This window comes from Sardina pilchardus, chromosome 5, assembly GCF_963854185.1.
Source record: "Sardina pilchardus chromosome 5, fSarPil1.1, whole genome shotgun sequence".
Taxonomy (NCBI): Eukaryota; Metazoa; Chordata; class Actinopteri; order Clupeiformes; family Clupeidae; genus Sardina; species Sardina pilchardus.
Genome location: NC_084998.1, coordinates 33723006 through 33743005, shown reverse-complemented (window position 1 = coordinate 33743005; position 20000 = coordinate 33723006). Strand labels below are relative to the sequence as shown.

Sequence of the window (20000 nt, the reverse complement as noted above, 5' to 3'; positions counted from 1 at the left end):
GTGGGGGAAGGGGGCGAAGGGGGCGGACGGCGTGCTGGGCGACGGGCGAGCCAGCGGGGAGGGGCTGTGCGGGCGCAGGGGACCCCCCAGACCCAGACCCAGGCCGGGCAGCTGGTCCACGGGCGTCAGGGAGCCGCTGTCGCGCCGCGTGGGCTCCGACGTCCAGGGCCCGCCGTCCTCTCTCAGCTCGCCACCTAGAGGCCACAGACAGACACAGCGCTTAGAACCGGGCTCAGAGCCCCTGGGGCCAGTGGTGGGGAACCCCGCCTTCAGAGAGTACACAAGTGTGACGTTCCATCTCCATGAGAGGGGACTTTGTCCAGTATTTTTTGTGTATTTTTTTTATTTATTTATTTCTATTTATTTGTTTACCCTTATGAGGGCTATGTGTTTGCATGCGTTGTATGTCCAGTTCTCTTCCATCAGGGACCATGTTTTACATGTTATCCCTTGGATCCTTACGTTTTGTCTCTCTATATTAGCCATAAATAACCCAAACCCTTTCACTGGATCTAAACAAACTTTCAAAGTGGCATCCACAGCATTGCTTGTCGACATGTGCCATCATTTCTACACAATAAATAGTTTTAAATGCACTCTATTCCGTTTATTTGTAGCTTCTATGTTCTTCCTCATTGTTGTAAATTGCGTGGGATTAAAGCATCTGCTGAAGGACTAAATGTTCAAAAGTAATGTACTTGTTCCATTCATTCACTAACATCAGCTGATCATACAATTCCTCTGACCCTGCATCCGCTAAGAAGAGAAGTCACCTGTGTTTTGCTTTTGAAAGCTGGGCTTTGTCACCTCTGCCGGGTTCCAGGAAGCTAAACTGAACCCACTGCAGCTGAACTCAACAGGATGCCGAGTTCTTCAAATATCAGTTACTGACAGCGTCACCACAGAGCCTCATTTGAATGGCAGGCAAAGTGAGCTCAAACTAATTCAATAGCTTAGTGATATCTAATCTTGACTAATTCAACACCGTGAACCTAAACACACATATTAGTGGGTGAGCTCAATTGCTCCCACATGGCAGTAGCCATTACAATAAGCATCACTACCATCAAAATGGGAATCAGACCACAGAAAGAAGCCTTTGTGTCCTATTCTCCACACCACAGAGCCAGGTGACCAGAGAGCAGGTCAGTTTGCAAGTCCACAGTGGTGGACTTCACCGCAGTGAGGCTGGAGATGGACACATTTACATAGTTCATTATTTTATAGCAGAGCGCATTAGATTAAAATGCTCTTCCTGGACATCAAACATGTGACCTTTGGTACAGCGGTCACTGTGTGTGTGGAGATGGAGTGTTGGTCAGACAAAAGCCCTTTCCCTGGAGACAGAGCTGAGAAAATCAGACGGGACAGAAAATGCATTCACATCCTGCATGTACTGTATATAATCAAACAAAGACAAACACAGGGAAAGAGAAGCGTGAAGAAAGCAAGTAAGGTGAATGCAGAGTAGGTTTTGTGGCACACTGTAGCAACACAGGACAAAGACAACATAGAGCAAAGATGGTCCACTCATATGGCTGAATCCTCCTCAGTGCATCGCGTGTCTCTCAGCCTGATGGCAGTGTGTTGGCAGAGCATGTGTGTGTGTGTGTGTGTGTGTGTGTGTGTGTGTGTGTGTGTGTGTGTGTGTGTGTGTGTGTGTGTTTGTGTGTGTGTGTGTTTGTTGGCAGAGCTGGTGTGAGAGTGAGCACACTGTGTGTGTGTGTGTGTGTGTGTGTGTGTGTGTGTGTGTGTGTGTGTTTGTGTGCATGTGTGTGTGTGTGTGTGTGTGTGTGTGTGTGTGTGTGTGTTTGTGTGCATGTGTGTGTGTGTGTGTGTGTGTGTGTGTGTGTGTGTGTGTGTGTGTGTGTGTGTGTGTGTGAGAGAGAGAGAGCTGGTGTGAGAGTGGGCAGTTCGGACGGGCACTCACCGGACTCAGTGGCGCTCTTGAGGCAGGACAGGGCGGCACTCAGCCTGGCACACTCCTCCGTGCTGGACCCAAGCCTGCGCATGGTCTCCCGCACCTGGCCACTGGGCATCTGCAGCAGGGCATCCAGCGAGAGCTTGACGGGCACAGCCTGGCGCCACCCCAGATGGAGGCGGGCACGAGGGAGACAAACACAAACACACCAGGCGGGGTCATGTGGAGCCTCAAACCACAGCACTGGAGCTACTATTTTAGGGTCTCCTATCAGCTGCACACACACACACACACACACACACACGCGCACGCACGCACGCACACACACACACGCATACACGCGCACACACTCACACACACAAGGCATTGTGTTTAGTTTCAAACTGCATTGCTGAAGTTACTTTTCTATGGTTTCTTATCAGCTACATACACAAACACACACACACACACACACACACACACACACACACACACACACACACACACACACACACACACACACACACACCTTAAGCAAACACAAATGTGGATAAGGAGCAGTTCCAACAGCACCAGCTCTAAGAACATGAGAATCCTCATTAATAAGCACCATTTACTCTACCCAAATGATGCCCCGCGGTCTACAGTGTGCAAATGACACGCCAGTGGTCAGTGTGCAAGAGTGGAGGCATCGGAGAGCACACCTGGCCGGCTAGCACTACGGAGAATTAGGACCCTGACATGATGGTGAATTTGCAAACTTTTACTGGTGTATATCCAATTGACTTAGGGAAATGAAGTGTGTCTGCGTGTGTGCGTGTGTGTGTGTGTGTGTGCAGAAACTCTGGAAATAGGGTGTGTTTCTATACCCCAGCAGCTGCACCTCTCCATGTAAACCAGGGGAGTTCATTCAAATAAGGCATCCCTGCTGCCTGCTAAAGGTCCCAATGCTGACTCTGCACACCTACAGTAAAACACATGGCACCATGTCCAACGACAGCCCAAAGAGCATCTCCCGACTCCACCAAAGCACATGATGGCTAAACATATTCAGACCTCTGTGCTTCATATAACATAAAAACCCCCATGAAATGTGCATCCACGTACAAGTCACTTAGTATGTGTCAGTAGGCTATATTCTAGCTCTAGACATGCTGTAGATGTGGGAATCCATATGAACTCCTAGTTGTTTGTAATTCTCTCTAAAGAGGCCACTAGCAGGCACAAGTGCGGTCCGAGTGAGCCCTGGCACTCATGTCCTTCAGATCCCTCCAAATGACCCCTCCCGTCACCCGCGTGTCATTGTGTTCCTGCACACAATGGGTGTCTCTGTCACCATGGGGCTGAAATTCTAGAGCCATCCACATACCCAGCGCCGGCGACCTCTCTGACTAATTAAACCCGCCAGATGATCTGATTACCTAATTAAGGAGCGCCATGATTGGCCGGGTAGAATGGAAGCCGTGTGAAGAGCCTCTTAACGCCATGGTGATATTAAGACTGCGCGGCCTTGGCACACAGCTCCTCAGGTTGCATGGGCTGTTTGCAAACATGCTCCGCTACAAGAGGACTGCTCTGAGTGTGTGAGGCAACATGTGCAAATACAGTATGTCACTTATTATAGTCATGATATCTTATCTGGTCAACTTGTAGCTTTTAACCTATAAAGACTTTTTAACTGCTGAAAAAGAGGGTGCCTTGGAGTTTTTCTTGTTGTGGGATATTCAGTGTTTTCCCATCCAAAGAGCATCTCATATATGCTTTAGAGTCCAGGAAGTGCTCTTTCTGAAACATTTTTCTAACATTATCTCAAGACAATGTGAACTGTAAAAAACCTGTTAAAAACAGTAGATTTTACGTTAGTGTGGATTACATTTCATGGCTTTCAGCAACCAGTGTTCTATAACAACGAGCCCTCTCCAGACCTTGTCCCTTTCTAGGGCCTGACCCAGCCAGACTGGAGTGAAGTGTCTACACGCACACACTCTCCAGACCCTTCTGCTAGAGTGTGTGTGAAGGGCCAGTGCTGGGAAGTGTGCCATACAGTACACACACACACACACACACATGTACACGTGCGTGCGCACACACACACACACACACACACACACACACACACACACACACACACACACACACACACACACACACACACACACACACACACACACACACACACACACACACACACACACACACACACACACAACACAGCTGTCTCTTTTATAACACTTAACCCATGTTACAGCCAATCGACTCACTGGACACAAATACACAAACATGAATCAAACTCACAAAAAAACAAAACGAGTCCAGAAGTCTGTCCAGTGCCACTCTGGGGATTAGAGGGTTCATACTGTACACATCATGTATGTTATATGATACAGTTCAGACAGCAGGGAAGTCCCAGAAGGACCACATTACAATACACAGGCTGTTTGCTGCGAGTATTTAGATTCATAACAATGACTGCATATACACTGTACACAACAAACAAACAAATAAAGACATAAGAGCCCTGTAGGCTGTCGCTGTAGGAATCTGGGATTAGACCTACAGCATGGCTGGGATTATCTGTATGTATCATCACACAGCTGGGCGTTCCCGTAGCGCTTGGCGTCCACACAGACTATACACAGCTGCTGCTGAGATTAATTTCATGCTAGTGCAATCTTGGAGTGGGACAAATGATGCACTGTACTCAAGACTCAGGGCAGGTGTGGGGCGCTAATGCTATTTACTAGCATGCATTAACATCACTCATGCAGGCATCCTAGATTGTTCTGAGTTTGCTCACTGTATTGTACCAGCTTTGTACCAGCTGCTAACTATTCAAGCACAAACTACGTTTGCAACATAGTTTATCACTTGAAAACAAAGATCAAACTTCAGTATTTGAAATACTGTAATATAGCCAAGCTGGTCACGAGCTACACTTCTCCTTATTTGCAAAGCAACACTCCCTCTCGTCTTCCATCTCTAAAACAAGACCGCTGGATCCTGTTGCTGGAATGGTTTGAGCAAGACTGCACTTTAGCTGGACTTTAGCTCATCGGGCAGCAGGGGCTTCCCAATGTCTCATGTTGATGATGATATTTTCTTATTCCATTTTGTATACTTCTGAGTCATCTCCCAATGATGCCTTGGTAAAGCTCTACTAAAAATGAAAATGTTGAAAGGTTCATCTTCTGAATTTCACATTGAGGGGAAGGGGGATTTGGAGTTTGAATTTGAGATGAACTTCCAGTACATCACTGCCCAAGCTCCATGGGATCTCCAGTGATCCCCACGGCCGCTGAAAACATGACAATACTTATGCATAAACAAAGACCTTGGCACGGCCAGGGGGCGTCCTCTTGCATGCCAACACATCCACCTTCACACCACCTTCATGAATATGCCATGCTGCTGTTGGCACCATGTGGCACAATAGTGTGCCTCCATAGGGGCATCTCTCATCCCAGCCAAAGCCCCTCCTGCCGCCTTGGCACACACGGTTCCCCCGCCCGCTCACCCACCCAGTGGCCCGGCTGGCACTCTTCACCAGATAACCCCAGTGGTGGCAGCTGCACCGCCCGCTTGCTGGCCCGCCCGCCTGGCACGTTACATAACATTATGTAAGCCCTACTTACTTCCACACAAGACTGCCCAGCTACGCTGAGGAGAGGAGAGAGGAGGAGAGAGGAGAGAGGAGAGGAGAGGAGAGGAAAAGAGATATGAGAGAGAAGAGAGGAGAGGAGAGGAGAGGAGAGGAGAGGAGAGAAGAGGAGAGGAGGAGAAGAGTGGAGAGGAGATGAGGAGAAGAGAAGTGAGGAGGAGTGGAGGAGAGGAGAGGAGAAGAGTGGAAAGGAGAATAGAGGAGAGGAGAGGGGAGGGGAGGAGAGGAGAGGAGAGGAAAGGGGAGGAGAGGAGAGGAGAGGGGAGAGGAGAGAAGAACACATGCATGCTTATAAATAGCATTACCTATTAGCTTAGAAGAGAGGAGATTGGAGGAGAGAGAGGAGCGAGAGAGGAGAGGAGAGGAGAGGAGAGAAGAGAGGAGAGAGGAAAGGAGAGGAGAGAGTAAAGGAGAGGAGAGAAGAAGAGAGGGGAGAAGAGGGAAGGGAAGGGAAGGGGAGGGGAGGGGAGGAGAGGAGAGGAGAGGAGAGGAGAGGAGAGGAGAGGAGAGGAGAGGAGAGGAGAGGAGAGGAGAGGAGAGGAGCGGAGTGGAGAGGAGAGGAGAGGAGAGGAGAGGAGAGGAGCGGAGTGGAGAGGAGAGGAGAGGAGCAGAGAGAGTAGGGGAGAGGAGAGGAGAGGAGAGGAGCGGAGTGGAGAGGAGAGGAGCAGAGAGAGTAGGGGAGAGGAGAGGAGAGGAGAGGAGAGGAGCGGAGTGGAGAGGAGAGGAGCAGAGAGAGTAGGGGAGAGGAGAGGAGTGGAGAGGAGAGAGCTATTGTTCACTGACAACAGTGCCATCCATGTGAGCCTGGCCAGCAGCCCGTGCAGGCAGGCAGTGTATTCTGGGCTAACGGTGTCACTAGAAGTGGGTCAAGGCACCGAGGACTTGACTCGCGCTACTATTTGCTAACGTAATGAGAACTTGAACTATGCTGAGAACTAGAACTGTGCTGCGGTGTGAGGCAACAAGCTGTGAATCTGTTGCACTGGGTGGCGTATCACACACAGAGACAATCCCCAACTGGACTGATTCATGACATGATGAAGTCTGACGAGTTTCTACCGATGGCACAGTAACGTGTAGCTTCAGGAGAGCTATAGGCCATAAATGTCAATAGGCCCACTGCCCCACTTATATGATACACTTCTGGCTACGAAGTTCTTAATAATTAATACACGAGCACATTGCATCACTTACAATACATATCCTTACAAGATGCACTTGAACCCAGTTGGCTGGGTTAGGAATTAATTACTTATAGTGCATTGCAGTTGGGGCATTTCATAAAAGTGTGGACACTCAGTACTTGTCTTGCCTTGTATGTGCCATTAGGGGCCTTATGTAGTTTATTATGTGGTTCATCTTACCAGCTAGGACACAACTTGGTCTAATGAGGTCTCCTAACCAGTGGCTGTCCAACATGCTCATTACACCATATACCTACTGTACTTACAGTTGGGCTCATAGGAGATGAACACAGACATTACACTCAAAGTGTTAATATCATGTCATGACATACATCACAGAAAATGTATTCCAGACAATAAATGAATGCCATATTAAGCGTCATTAGTACTTGTACATGTACTTCACGCTTAATTAACTAAAAGGTACAACATTAACACATGCTGTTAAAAGATGGTCTTGCCATTTTGGGTTATGGGTTATTTATAAGGAAACAAATAGGTCATGAAGAGGACAACGAGAGTAAGTATGAACACTGCAATACGAATTCATAGGATCGCCCAATTTATATTTTATAAGTAAATAAAAACATTTATCATTTACTCAGTCTTCCATTTGTATTTTATGTTTATTTAAAACTGCATTTTATGTCTTGTTTTTTTTTTTATTAAAGTGGTGGTGGTGGAAAGCTGGCCTGTAGATCAGGCAGTAGCCACGCCTAAGGCACACACCCCCAACTTGAACTGTTAATTATCTTGTTTACGCGCTACAGCTGCCATTCACAGTCGCCAAATGCAAAAGAGTTTGTGGTTCCTTTATAAAAAAAATATAAAAAGGCCAAAGAACATACTACCCCAGACATTTTTGAAGATGGATATTTCCTTAACCACTGCAATCCTGCACATGTACAAACACACACACACACACACACACACACACACACACACACACACACACACACACACACACACACACACACACACACACACACACACACACACACACACACACACACACACACACACACACATTGAAAGCCCATTTATACTTTGCTATGTGTTTTCCATCTCAGCCCCAAACAAAAAATCTATGCAGGCCACAGATGAATATATAACTAGAATACGTTTTTGGTACAGTAATCAGACAAACCAAAATAAATAAATTCACATAAACATAAGTTATGAATTCCACAAGCTCAACAATGTCTACCCGACATTACTCCACAGAGCAATTCCATCCTCCAGGTTAACTATCATTCAACCCCACATACCCACCACCCATCGGCCCAACCTACGGTTCTGGGGCACGTTTCCCAAAAACATGGTACTGTAGCTAACTAAGTTAGCAACGTTGTTGATTGCAATGCAATTTCCCATTGCCAACCAACTAATGTTACCCATATATCAGCATATTTTGACAAGATTTTGGAAAGATTCTTGAAACATTGTCTTTTAACTAATTAACTTTAACTAATTTTCCCCATTCAAGCTTTACTCAAAAGACTACAATATTTCAAGAATCTTTCTCAAATCTTGTCGAAGTCGAAGTTAGCACCTATTGGCTTTGGGACACACAACCCTGATATGCTGCAGGCTCAGCTCATACACGTTACCGTGTCATCACGTCATCACACCACCAAACCACTAGCAACTGCTTTGGTCTTTCTACTGTGTGTGAAACAACACAGACATGTGGCGTTAGCCATATCTGCTGCATAACCATGAGAAGGTGGGTGTCTTACTCTTACTACAAGTTTAGAGCAGAAATGTAACCATGCTGCACACGGGACAAGACTTCTCCAATGACTTTAGGAATCATTGTTACCTATACAGTAAATAAATCCTGTGCCTCAATCAGTTTATGTCACACATGATAACAACCACAACTTACTGTACACATAACAAGCATACATTAATGCAGCTTACTCTATGCTTGTATAGGTACTGACATATTTGTACATTATCTTTCCCCAAGCATCTATCTCTCTCTCACACACGCACGCACGCCCGCACGCACGCACGCACGCACGCACGCACGCACGCACGCACACACACACACACACACACACACACACACACATAGCTGTTGATATATAAGTGTGTAGTGTGTTGGCTACCTCGATGAGCTCTGGCCTGAGGTTGATGGTGCGCAGCCAGTCTCCGAGTCTGGGGTAGCTGTCCAGAGCCTGCGGTCTCTCCGTCTCCGGAACCTTCTGCTTGCACTGCAGCTGCTTGCAGATGTACTTCATCAGCTTCACCTGCGGGGGGCGCCAGAGCACACATCAGATCAGACCAGGGAGGAGGGGGAAAATGGAGGATCTGCTTCATCACTGAGCACTGAGCACTGAGCAGGCGGACAGGCAGGCAGAACACCCAGTCTTGTCTCTTTAGGCCCTAAAAGAGTTCTCAAAATGTCCCACTGCTCGGATGCTGCGTCTGAGTGCTCCGCTACACTAATGAGATTAGGAGTAATGCAACCTCAGTGTGTGTGTGTGTGTGTGTGTGTGTGTGTGTGTGTTTTTTTTTTTTCTAAAAAAAAAAAAAAAACATCATGATGGATGGAGCCATGAGTGTGGCCCAGATTATGCAGCGCTGTCTAGTCTAGCATTAGCATGGCTGCTGCACTTAGCAGGGAAATGACTCTTATATAAAAGGGTTTATTCAGCGAGATGTGACGGGAGCTCTCCAAACTAGCGCTGAGGCTCCCCAAGCACTCCCAAATCATCCCAAATCATCCCAAATCAAACACACAGGGCTGATCATACATTTGGACCAGCTTTTGGCACTACTTGCAGATATATGCACGTCACAAGTGAGAGATTACAATCTGATTCTAGTTTCATCGGGCAATTCTTGTAGTGGATCTTTGTAGACTGATTACCGTTCATTTGCCACATCATGATATTCTAACCCTTTACTGCATATTCAGACACATTCCATAATAGAGTAATAAACATAATAGAATCATTTTCAAAATCGTTTTTGATTTGTTATCATCCTCTCTACATATAGACAGCATTGAAGGGTTTAAGGTCAAATGGATGAATAAGGGGTAGGTGTTTTACTCATGAACTACAGTAAACAGTCACAGAAGAAGACTCTTATCATTCCTATTCTCATATTAGATAGATAGATAGATATTAGATAGATAGATAGATAGATACTTTATTGATCCCCAAGGGGAAATTCAAAATTATTACACCCAGATAATACAAACCAGACTTTTCTAAAAAAAAAAACATATACAAATATTAATCTTTCAATGTGACACTAAAAAAGGAATAAGAAGCCGGCCCTTCATGTTTCGAGGCACTCTGAAGAGCATTCCGGAATGTCACAACAGAAGCCACTGCCACTGTTAGCCTCTTAACCTTCTGCTGAACTGGAATGTTGTGCTCTTTCCCTTTCCCTGTTTTCCAGCAGCCTCCATTTAGCCAACACATTTGACTGGAAGGTGAAGCGGCCAATCAGAGAGATTCACTGACAAAACCAGAGACCTCATTGGCTGGCCATCTCTGCTCTGATGGTCTGTTTGTAGCGGCAACCAAGTCACCCTCCCTGCTGCATGAGCGAGATATTTTCCCACAGAGCCCTTCTGAGAGTCCTGTCTAAAACACACACTAGAGAGGGGTCAGTCAGTGCTAGTGCACACCGGTCACTTCAGTCACGAGGCCTCAAACTCAACTCCCTAGGCCTGCCTACTCTAGTTCATACAGATGCACTGAAATACAAATGATGCATAACAACATGTTCTGAGTTGTAAAAGAAAATGTAAATCTTAACATCTGTTCGTTGTCTTTTTTTGTGTTGAATGGCCACTATTTGTGTTAAATATCAACATCAATATCATGCGGAAACCAAATCAAATAGTGAGATCATGTGTGTGTGTATGTGTGTGTGTGAGAAAGAGAGAGAGAGAGAGAGAGAGAGAGAGAGAGATAAAGAGAGAGTTAGGGAGAAAGAGAGACAGAGAAAGGGAGAGAGAGAGAGATCGAGATCACAACAAAGTATTTTGCGAATGAGAGGGGGTGAAGTTCTAGGCTGACCTCCTCAGCCTGTGGGGTCATGAGTGAGAGTTGTGACTCCGTAGCCGGGGGGCCAGACCAAGGTAGCGTGCTCATAAACGCACTCCTCTGTCTAAATATTTGCTGAAAGAATTTCATAAATATTGCGACACCAGATATCAGATGCACAGCCTGACCATGAGAACTTTTGACAGCTCAGACACACGTGAGCATGAGTGCAGACACACACACACACACACACACACACACACACACAGGCATGCAAATATGCATATGTGCACACACTCACGCATACACACACACACACACACACACACACACACACACACACACACAGAGAGATAAACATGACGCACAGACACCTCCGCAGTGAGCATCTCTAGAGCATGTCTCAAACACTCTCTCGTCTCGTCACGACATCAAGACAATATGCGGGGCATAAATCATTTAAGAAATCACATGCACATATTCATTATACAACGAGGCATGCTCCCAAGGTCGATGTTCAGTGCAGCCAGCAAGAAATCTGTCTGGATTTTTCCCCACTCTCTCCACTCTCCACCCTTTCTCTCTCTCTTTTTTTGCCTTCCCCTCCAGTGGACAGGACTGTCAAACAGATATAAATAGCTGTTATTACATGGAAGGGAACAGTGCGCAGGGCTTCTCGAGGGGGGCGTCGGCACTGCTGGCATGGCAACCGAGTGTCATCAGAATGCTGCAGTCACTGATGGCTGGCCCATTGTGACATCACAGCCCTAGAAGATGCTGGGTTCACAGCGAGGCTAACAGACAGTGGCTGGGTCTACGCGGCCAACAAAACACCTCTTCTTCCCTCCTCCACACGCGCACACACACACATACAGACACACACACACGTTCCCAGGTCACACAGAGCCACTCCCAGCAAACACAACACACATATCAAACACAAACACAGTTTGTGACGAAAAACTGAAAAACATGCACCCTTGCATTTATTTAACCAGATTCAACCAGCCATTCGGCTCCAAAGTCAGGTCCATGTGACCGAAACCTTTGTTTGTGTGTGTGTGTGTGAGAGAGAGCAGCACGTATTCAGATCTTTTCTGTTTTCAATAATAAACAAATGAAGGGAATGTTCTGAAGAGCTGCACCCAGATCCACTCCAAACAAACACGGCTGGACGATCTGATATGAATTTTCCAGCCCTGGTACATGTGTGTGTGTGTGTGTGTGTGTGTGTGTGTGTGTGTGTGTGTGTTGACCCAAGCAGCTTGAGGCGGGCGCTCAGCTGAGCCGCCTCCGACTGCTCTGGATCTCAAGGCTGGGGTGGTTCTTCATCTCCTTCATTCTCTCTTTCTTTTCTCTGATTCTTTCTCTCCCTTCTTCCCTTTCATGTCGACGACAGCGTATGTGTGTGGACGCCTGTGCGCGTGTATATGTGCATCTATTGGTGTGTGTGTGTGTGTGTGTGTATTAGAGTGTGACAAGTGAGTGTATTATTGTGTGTGTTTGTGTGTATGTGTGTGAGCACATGTGTGTGTGTGTGTGTATTCCTGTGTGAGTGTGTGTGTGTGTGTGTTACTGTATGAGTGTGCTGACGTAGAGTGGTCTGGCCCCAGCCAGGCAGGTGCTGCCCTAGCCTGATTACCATCGACTTTCAAAGGCTCTGCGAGACTTTAGTCTGACCAACAGCCTGTGCTAACACGGTTTCTTGCCAGCGCTGGTTGACCCGCCTCCTTTAAGTGCCTCGGTTTGCTACTGGTAGATGTCAGAAAGCGGATTGCCGAGTTTAAACCAATAACAACACTCTTTCCGCTGCCTTGAACACGCCTCTACCCAGAGCCGTTGGAGCTGCTCAAAGTTGATTGGTTCTCGACCAAAGGGGGCAGTTCCGCAGATTTCGGGAGCTCAGAAATCCTTCTCAATGAGCAGTTGACCAGACCAGCAGCAAAAGCCTGAAGGCGTTGCGTCACTGGGAGGGCGTGCCAGGCTAGTGCTGCCCCCCACTGAGACGGCTCCTTTGAGACGAGGCCGAGGCAGGCAGGCCACTGACGCACACCCAGCACCATTACCATGAGGCTGCCGGCCATAAAGCCAGTCATCCTTTTCACACCTCCACACTCTCTCCCTCCATCCCTCCCTCCCTCCCTCCCTCCCTTTCTCTAGCTCTCTCACCATAGCTCTCTCTATCTCTTGTGCCCTTTCTCTCTCTCTTTTTATGTCTCCCTCCTTTGTTTCTCTCTCTCTCTCCCTCCCTCCCTCCCTCTATTTTGGTATCCCCCCTCTCTCTCTCTCCAGAGTAATGAGGGAGGTGATGTCGTCAGTAGGCGTTCTCTCTGGGGGGCACAAGGGGGGAGACACCACCACCCAGAACCCCGTGTCACTACCTCCACCCAACTACTCACAGAGGGAAAAGAGCACCACCTCCTAGGGGTGGCACGGTTCACAAAATCTACGGTTCGGTTCGTATCACGGTTTAGGGTCACGGTTTTCGGTTCGGTGCGGTTCTTGTTGTTATTTTTTCTTTTACTCTTTAACACTCCAGAAACATATTTCAGCACATAGCTTAATCATCCACAATTAGGCTAGAGTATTTAGAGAATAGTTATCATGTAGCCTAATAATGCACAAACTGAATTTGACTTCACATAAAGCACATTATTGTCTGAGGAAACTTTAAGCTTCAGTTGAGATTTTGATAAAGCTAGAGGGAAGACATTGATGATTTCAACAATCTTTTCATTTATTTGGCAGGGATGGTGCACCAGCACAAAATGTAGGTCGTCCACCCATATTTTTCATTGCATCGCCTTTTTATCGCTCTCCTTTCATATAGTGTGAATGATTTTTTAACAAGATGTAAAGCTTGTCTTTATTTGAAACACACACACATTATGTAATTAATTATTTATTCATTCTATATACTGAGTCTGACATGTCTGATATTCATAACAGCAAACTTTATGCAGATTATAGCCTACTATTCATTATAACTCCACCTCTTAAATTCAGCTGTCTGGCTGAAGCCTCAAAATACTGTAAACAAAGTAGCAGGCTAAGCTCATCATACTCTACTGGTTGGACTGTTCAGTTTCCCCACATGTGTTTTAGTTTCAAGGTAAGCTAATACTTTTTCTCCTTGGGACAGGCCCTTTTAAGCCTTGGAGTTGAAAACATTGGTATTGAGATGGTCAGTCAACTTGAATGCAAGAGATTTTATTAAATGTCTGATGCTAACCGTTTTTAACAGTAATTTAGCTAATCGTCTTCTGTGCGTCATTGCGTTCACGATTGTGAATGTTCTATTTGGATTAATGTGCATGTCGAGGGCGGGTGTCCGTTAAGCGCGCACGAGAGCGGGCCAAGGAGAATGAGTTTACTTCTACTGTTTGGTAAAGTTGCACGCATAGTCTAGTTGCGGAAGAACATGCTTCCACCCGAGCAGGGTCAGGTGCATCAGTTTGACCACGCTAGGGATGATCTCTCGCACTTGCCATTTCTAAAACCTTGCGCGCAACACTCAAAACTCCATACTCCTACTCTCGCACGTAAGGGAAACACGTCGTCACATATGGGAATCAATTGCGCATGCCATAATTAGCCTGAACCGTAGGACCGTACGACGAAAACACACTCCGAACCGTGACATGCGAACCGCACGGTTCGGAGCATTTTTCAAAAACCGTGCCACCCCTACCACCTCCACATCCTCCACCCAACTACTCACAGAGGGAAAAGAGCACCACCTCCACATCCTCCACCCAACTACTCACAGAGGGAAAAGAGCACCACCTCCACATCCTCCACCCAACTACTCACAGAGGGAAAAGAGCACCACCTCCACATCCTCCACCCAACTACTCACAGAGGGGAAAGAGACCACCACCACAAACCCATCCCCCATCCCCCATCCAAACACCTGCAGAGGGGAAAGAGCACCACCCCCACAACCCCCACCCCCATCCAAACACCTGCAGAGGGCATATACGCAACCTCCACAACCCCCACCAAAACACTTTCAGAGGGAAAGAACGCCACCTCCACAACCCCCACAACCCCAAACTCCACAAACACTCACAGAGGGGATTATAGGGTAACACACAAGCACCTCCCCCCTCTGAACATGCACACAGTGTCATCTCCTGCACCAACCAACAAACAAACAGACAGACAAACAAACAAACAAACAACAAACAAACAAACAAACAAACACTACCCAGTCACTGGGCTCAGGCGCTCAGCTCAGCTCAGCTCAGCTCCCTGGTGTTAGAGACCACATGAGGGCACAGGTCACGGAGAGGGAGAGGCTCAGAGTTCAGAGCTGGCCCATGTGCATCAGCTGCACACCACCAGAGCTGGCCCAGAGCTGGCCCATGTGCATCAGCTGCATTCCACCAGGCTGTGTGGCTTCAAAAACGACCCCCTGCATTCTGAAAGCAAGATCAATAGATAGATAGCTGGACAGACACATAATACACAGATAGAAAGAGGGAGAATGAAAGAGAGAGAGAAAGAGAGAGTGAAAGATGTTTTCCTCCTCTGGGTCTATAAGAGTGTCTAATGAAGTGCCTCTCACCTCTCACCCTATTCTGGTACTTGCCCCGGCTGTCTACCACCTGCAGATGAGCAGTGTAGCGCACTAGGGCATAGCATAGCACAGTGCAGTAGCGCACCACAGCGTAGCATAACGTAGCGCACCACAGCGTAGCATAACGTAGCGCACCACAGCGTAGCATAACATAGCGCACCACAGCATAGCATAACGTAGCGCACCACAGTGTAGCATAACGTAGCGCACCACAGTGCAGCAGTGCATTCCCATAGCGCTCTCCTCCAGGTGAAGAGGCTCTCTCAAGAGCACACAGACTGAGCTAAAGGACCTCTCATTCTCTCTTTCTCTCCCTCTCTCAGTCTCTCATTCTCTCATTCTCTCGCTCGTGGCCTTGGAGCCATTCAGCTTCATCAGCAGTGCAGGATTCCTTTACACCTCTCACAACGGAGCCTCAGCCTGTTAAAGCACTTCAGTCACCGCCAGCGCAGGTGCGGATGTCTGTGGGCCAGCGCGGGGCCGGAGCGGGGCCGGAGCTGAGCCAGATGTGGGCTGACTGCTAGCGGCTGTCGGAGGTTTGTATGCGCCCTGCTTCTGAGGGCCTCTCCGTCTCCGTCCATTATGTGGCGGCACAATGGGCTGAAGAGAGACACGACCCTGAGACGAGCCGCCAAGAACCTGGCGGATCACTGGAGCCACCAGCAGCAGTGTCCTCAGCTCTCTCTCTCACACACACACACACACACACACACACACACACACAACCATTCTGCGTCAGCATACACGCACAGTAATACACACACACACACACACACAAATACTGTACATACACCCATACACACACATACACACTCACATATCTACACACACACACACACACACACACACACATACTGTACAGTAGCTCACAGAACTGGCCTTGCGTCTGTGTCGGCAGCTCAACAAAGGCCCTGAGCCTGCCAGGCAGCAGAGGCTCTCATGGACTCAAAGGCACGGGCGGAGAGAGAGAGAGAGAGAGAGAGAGAGAGAGAGAGAGAGAGGTAGATGGAGAGGAGAAGAGGGTTCCACAGCAAGTGCAGGGGTCAATCGAGTGGGCGGGAGGGCACTGCACCCAGGCACTACTAGCCGTTAGCAGCATTAGCATCACATAGCTCCCAGACACCTTATGGCACAGCACGGCACGGCACACGTCTCTACTGCCTTTACATGACAGAAACGGCCACAAGCTACATGCTAATTGCACACACAACAGGCACGCTCCAGCTGTGTGCACATTCAGCCAGTACTGCTTTCAGGCCAGTGGGAGAGATTGTTTACAGTTTGTTTACTGTATGTCAGTGAAGCGCAGCTTTCACAGCTTAAAGGCTGATTAGTTTAACAAAATGATAAACTATCAACCAAAAAGGATGGGGGACTGTTATGTTAAAGTTAAAGGTTAATGGTGCTCTAAGCAATGATGGGTAATGTCACTTCTGTTGACGTTCAAACAAAACAGAGAGCAATTTGGCTACTCCCTTCCCCTCCCTCCCTCCCTCCCATGCAATTGAAACTCTCCTAAATGCGCATCTTAGATAGATAGATAGTCTTGTCAGTTATTGGCTGAAACAGTTTGTTTGTTTGTTATGTTTTATGGTCCAGGTTGGACCAAGTGGTTTTTGTTGCCATTTTTGGAGCCTGAGGCTGTCCACATAGACTGCATTTGTTTTCACAGTGTATTCAGGGCACAGGAAACTAGCAGATGGTGAGGTGATGTTTGCTGTATGCAAAATGACAGCTTAGAAAGCATGTAACATCACTTAGAGTACTGTACCTTTAAAGTTGACTAGTATTTATACACTTTTATCCAAAGGGACAGGAGAGAAATCCGGATCGACCGATTGACAGGCAGGTTAATTGTTACAGTTACTCCATAAATACATGCTATATAGGCCTACATGAAATTATTTACCCTACCAGTTGAGCTACACACAATTTAAGAACACGAAACGGTAAAATTTCACGAACTGTCTTTGCTCTATTCGGAAGGCAGTAATCTCAAGCAAGATGTTCCAATGATCAACATTGTTGCTAGGCTACATTCAGCACATCATTTGTTGTAATACGACCTTGTCTTCATATGATAGAGCATGAGCCCAAATCATTTTCCTTGTTTCACCATAATTCTCTGTTTGTCTGTCTCAATCTGTTCAGAGGAAATCCTCTTGTTGTCCTGTACTGATAAGGTCTGCTTAACCAATCAGACTTTTTTGCAGTCTTTTGCTCGACCTTTATATCCGCTGGACCCATCTGACCTTCGCTGTGAGCCAATGAGAGGCCGTCCGCAGCAGCCTGGGGACCGTGGAGAGGGCAAGGTGAACTGATAAAGTCGGGTTCCTGAACCCTGTCTATTGACTTTTAAAAACTCTTTCAAAACAGCTGCAGTTGACCCACATCACAAACACCAGGACCTATATTTTCTGCTAAGACTGCTAAGAAAACATCCATCTACAGTGCAGTCGTGGTTGTATTTTATGGCGTTTTGCTGTGGATGATGTTGTCGACTGCCACTACCCAAGTTCATGTCAACTGACTAAGACATTACACAAATGTATTTATTTTAGAGTCTTAAAGACAGGAACTTTAGGAGCTCTTTCTTAATTCTCTCTGATAACATCTTCAATTCACTGAGAAATCCAGTTTGGAGATATTAAGGAACCTTCCAGAACATGTGGCAGTAGCCATCTGACCTTTTTTAGGCTAAATGATGGCATTACAAATTAACTTACTATTTGGTAAGGATTGGCTTCAACAAAGAACAGAATTGATCAAAGTCTAGAGAGAACTTTGTAAAGGACAGAAAGCATACACTCTGAAACGAGTCACATGCCTAGATGGACTTGACACTGACCAAGAACCAAAGAAAAGGGGAAATGCTTTTAAAGTTCTTAATCGTGCTGCACAACTTTAGATGGGGGGCCTGTCTGCTATTTCCTGTTTCGTAACCGTTAGCTGTTTCTGCGGCCGCATGCGGCCCTTTCTGCTGGCATTGATTTTGGGGCGACTCCAGTGACCGACGCCGGCCACAGAGGCTGTGATTGTGTTCCGCTGGGTTCCACTGGCATGGACGTGCGGAACAAAAATATGACACAACAGAGCAGGGAGGGCCAAGTGGCTTGGGTTATGCATGAATAGAGTTACAGAGTGCCTCTCCTGGTAGTCTTATTACGGTGCTCAGATCTAGAGGTACGCAAAAGGGGTTGGAGAGGGGCCCTGGAACATGCATACTGTAGAGTTCGCAGACAGAGTGGGATGAAGACGACTACACAAGCTGGATTTTCTAAGAGCCCACCATGTCTTGCATTCCACCCTGTTCAGAAGTGAAAAGGCAATCAGAAAAGTCATAAATTGTGATAAACTGGTCCTCAACCAACAACTTTCAGGGAACATCCTGTTGAAAACTTTGGAACGTAAAAAGCGGGTCATTTCTGGCCTCTATCCACGGCACCGATGAGAACTCTCTGCACTCATGACATTCTATTCTAGATAAAGACCCTGCCGCCCCCACCCAATAACTCAGCCTGCACAACACAATGCCACGCATTTCTCCCAGTCCCACACACATTTACAGTCCTACAGAGGAAACTCGCTGTTTTTAATGTTGTTGTCTTCTATCTGCATGTCTGTATGCCATCCCCTATGTCTTTGACCATGTACATGTGCAATCCTATGCCTGTGACTATGTATGAAACAATAATGGAAAATGTGAAAAATAATTTTCCTAAGAGGACAACAAATAAACTGACTAACTTTATTCAATACACACAAATAAAAACACAGACAACAGTTAATAAAGGAAAAGGAAAAAAGGCTATTATCAGTAGTAATCAAATGAATGCGCATCAGAGTTGATAAAGTATCAACACTCTTTCACTGCTTTGGCTCAAGGGAGGGTCAGTGCTGGTGTTTCAGAAAATGGGAGATGGTCAATACAGATGGACAACAGGCCAGTTAATACATAAAAGAAGACTCCTTCCTTCCTCTTTCCTAGTCTGGCTAGGTTGTGCATGAGTTATGTTATTAAACTACAGTGTATATACAGCTATGGTGCACCTGCTGTGAATCACATCTAGACACAAGCACACACACACACACACACACACACACACACACACACACACACACACACACACACACACACACACACACACACACACACACACACACACACATAAACACAGCCCAAGTAGACAAGTTGTAAATCTTATGTATACTCATACACACAGATACAGTACACACTTGGCAGACATGCTGTGAATCACATGCAGACATACTTACGCAAATACACACAAATCAATGTGTTTGCGCACGCGCACACACACACACACACACACACACACACACACACACACACACACACGCACGCACATACACAGACAAAAACACACAGACACACGGACACACACACACACACACACACACACACACACACCAGGTAGACAGAATCACAGACGCTGCACTGAGAACAATACACTGGTGCAAGCGTGACGTCAGGTTGCTTGGCAACCTCACTCCTGGGTCGCCAGAGCGTTTTTTTTTCTTTTTTTTGTCTATTCTTTTTTTGAGAGAGTGGGATTTTCCCACTAACAGAACCGAGATAGGAGGACGTGCTCGCACCAAAAACACCAAACAAAAATACCAGTCACATTCAAGCCTCAGCAAAACACAC

At 46.8% G+C, this 20000-nt stretch overlaps 1 protein-coding gene across 4 annotated transcripts in view; it reads right to left on the bottom strand.

The window, feature by feature from the left end:
- Positions 1-20000, bottom strand: part of ksr1a (kinase suppressor of ras 1a) — a 43526-nt gene that overhangs the window by 14540 nt on the left and 8986 nt on the right. For 3 of the 4 annotated variants that reach the window (XM_062537346.1, XM_062537345.1, XM_062537347.1), the window contains exons 2-4: positions 8857-8997; positions 1931-2078; positions 1-194 (exon numbers count right to left, since the gene is read on the bottom strand). The exon at positions 1-194 is cut by the window's left edge and continues 284 nt beyond it. In XM_062537346.1, the coding sequence (XP_062393330.1) occupies positions 1-194; positions 1931-2078; positions 8857-8997 (483 nt within the window). Of the gene's footprint in view, positions 195-1930; positions 2079-8856; positions 8998-17400; positions 17451-20000 lie in introns of those variants that run through there. The other variant, XM_062537348.1, reaches the window with a different exon arrangement.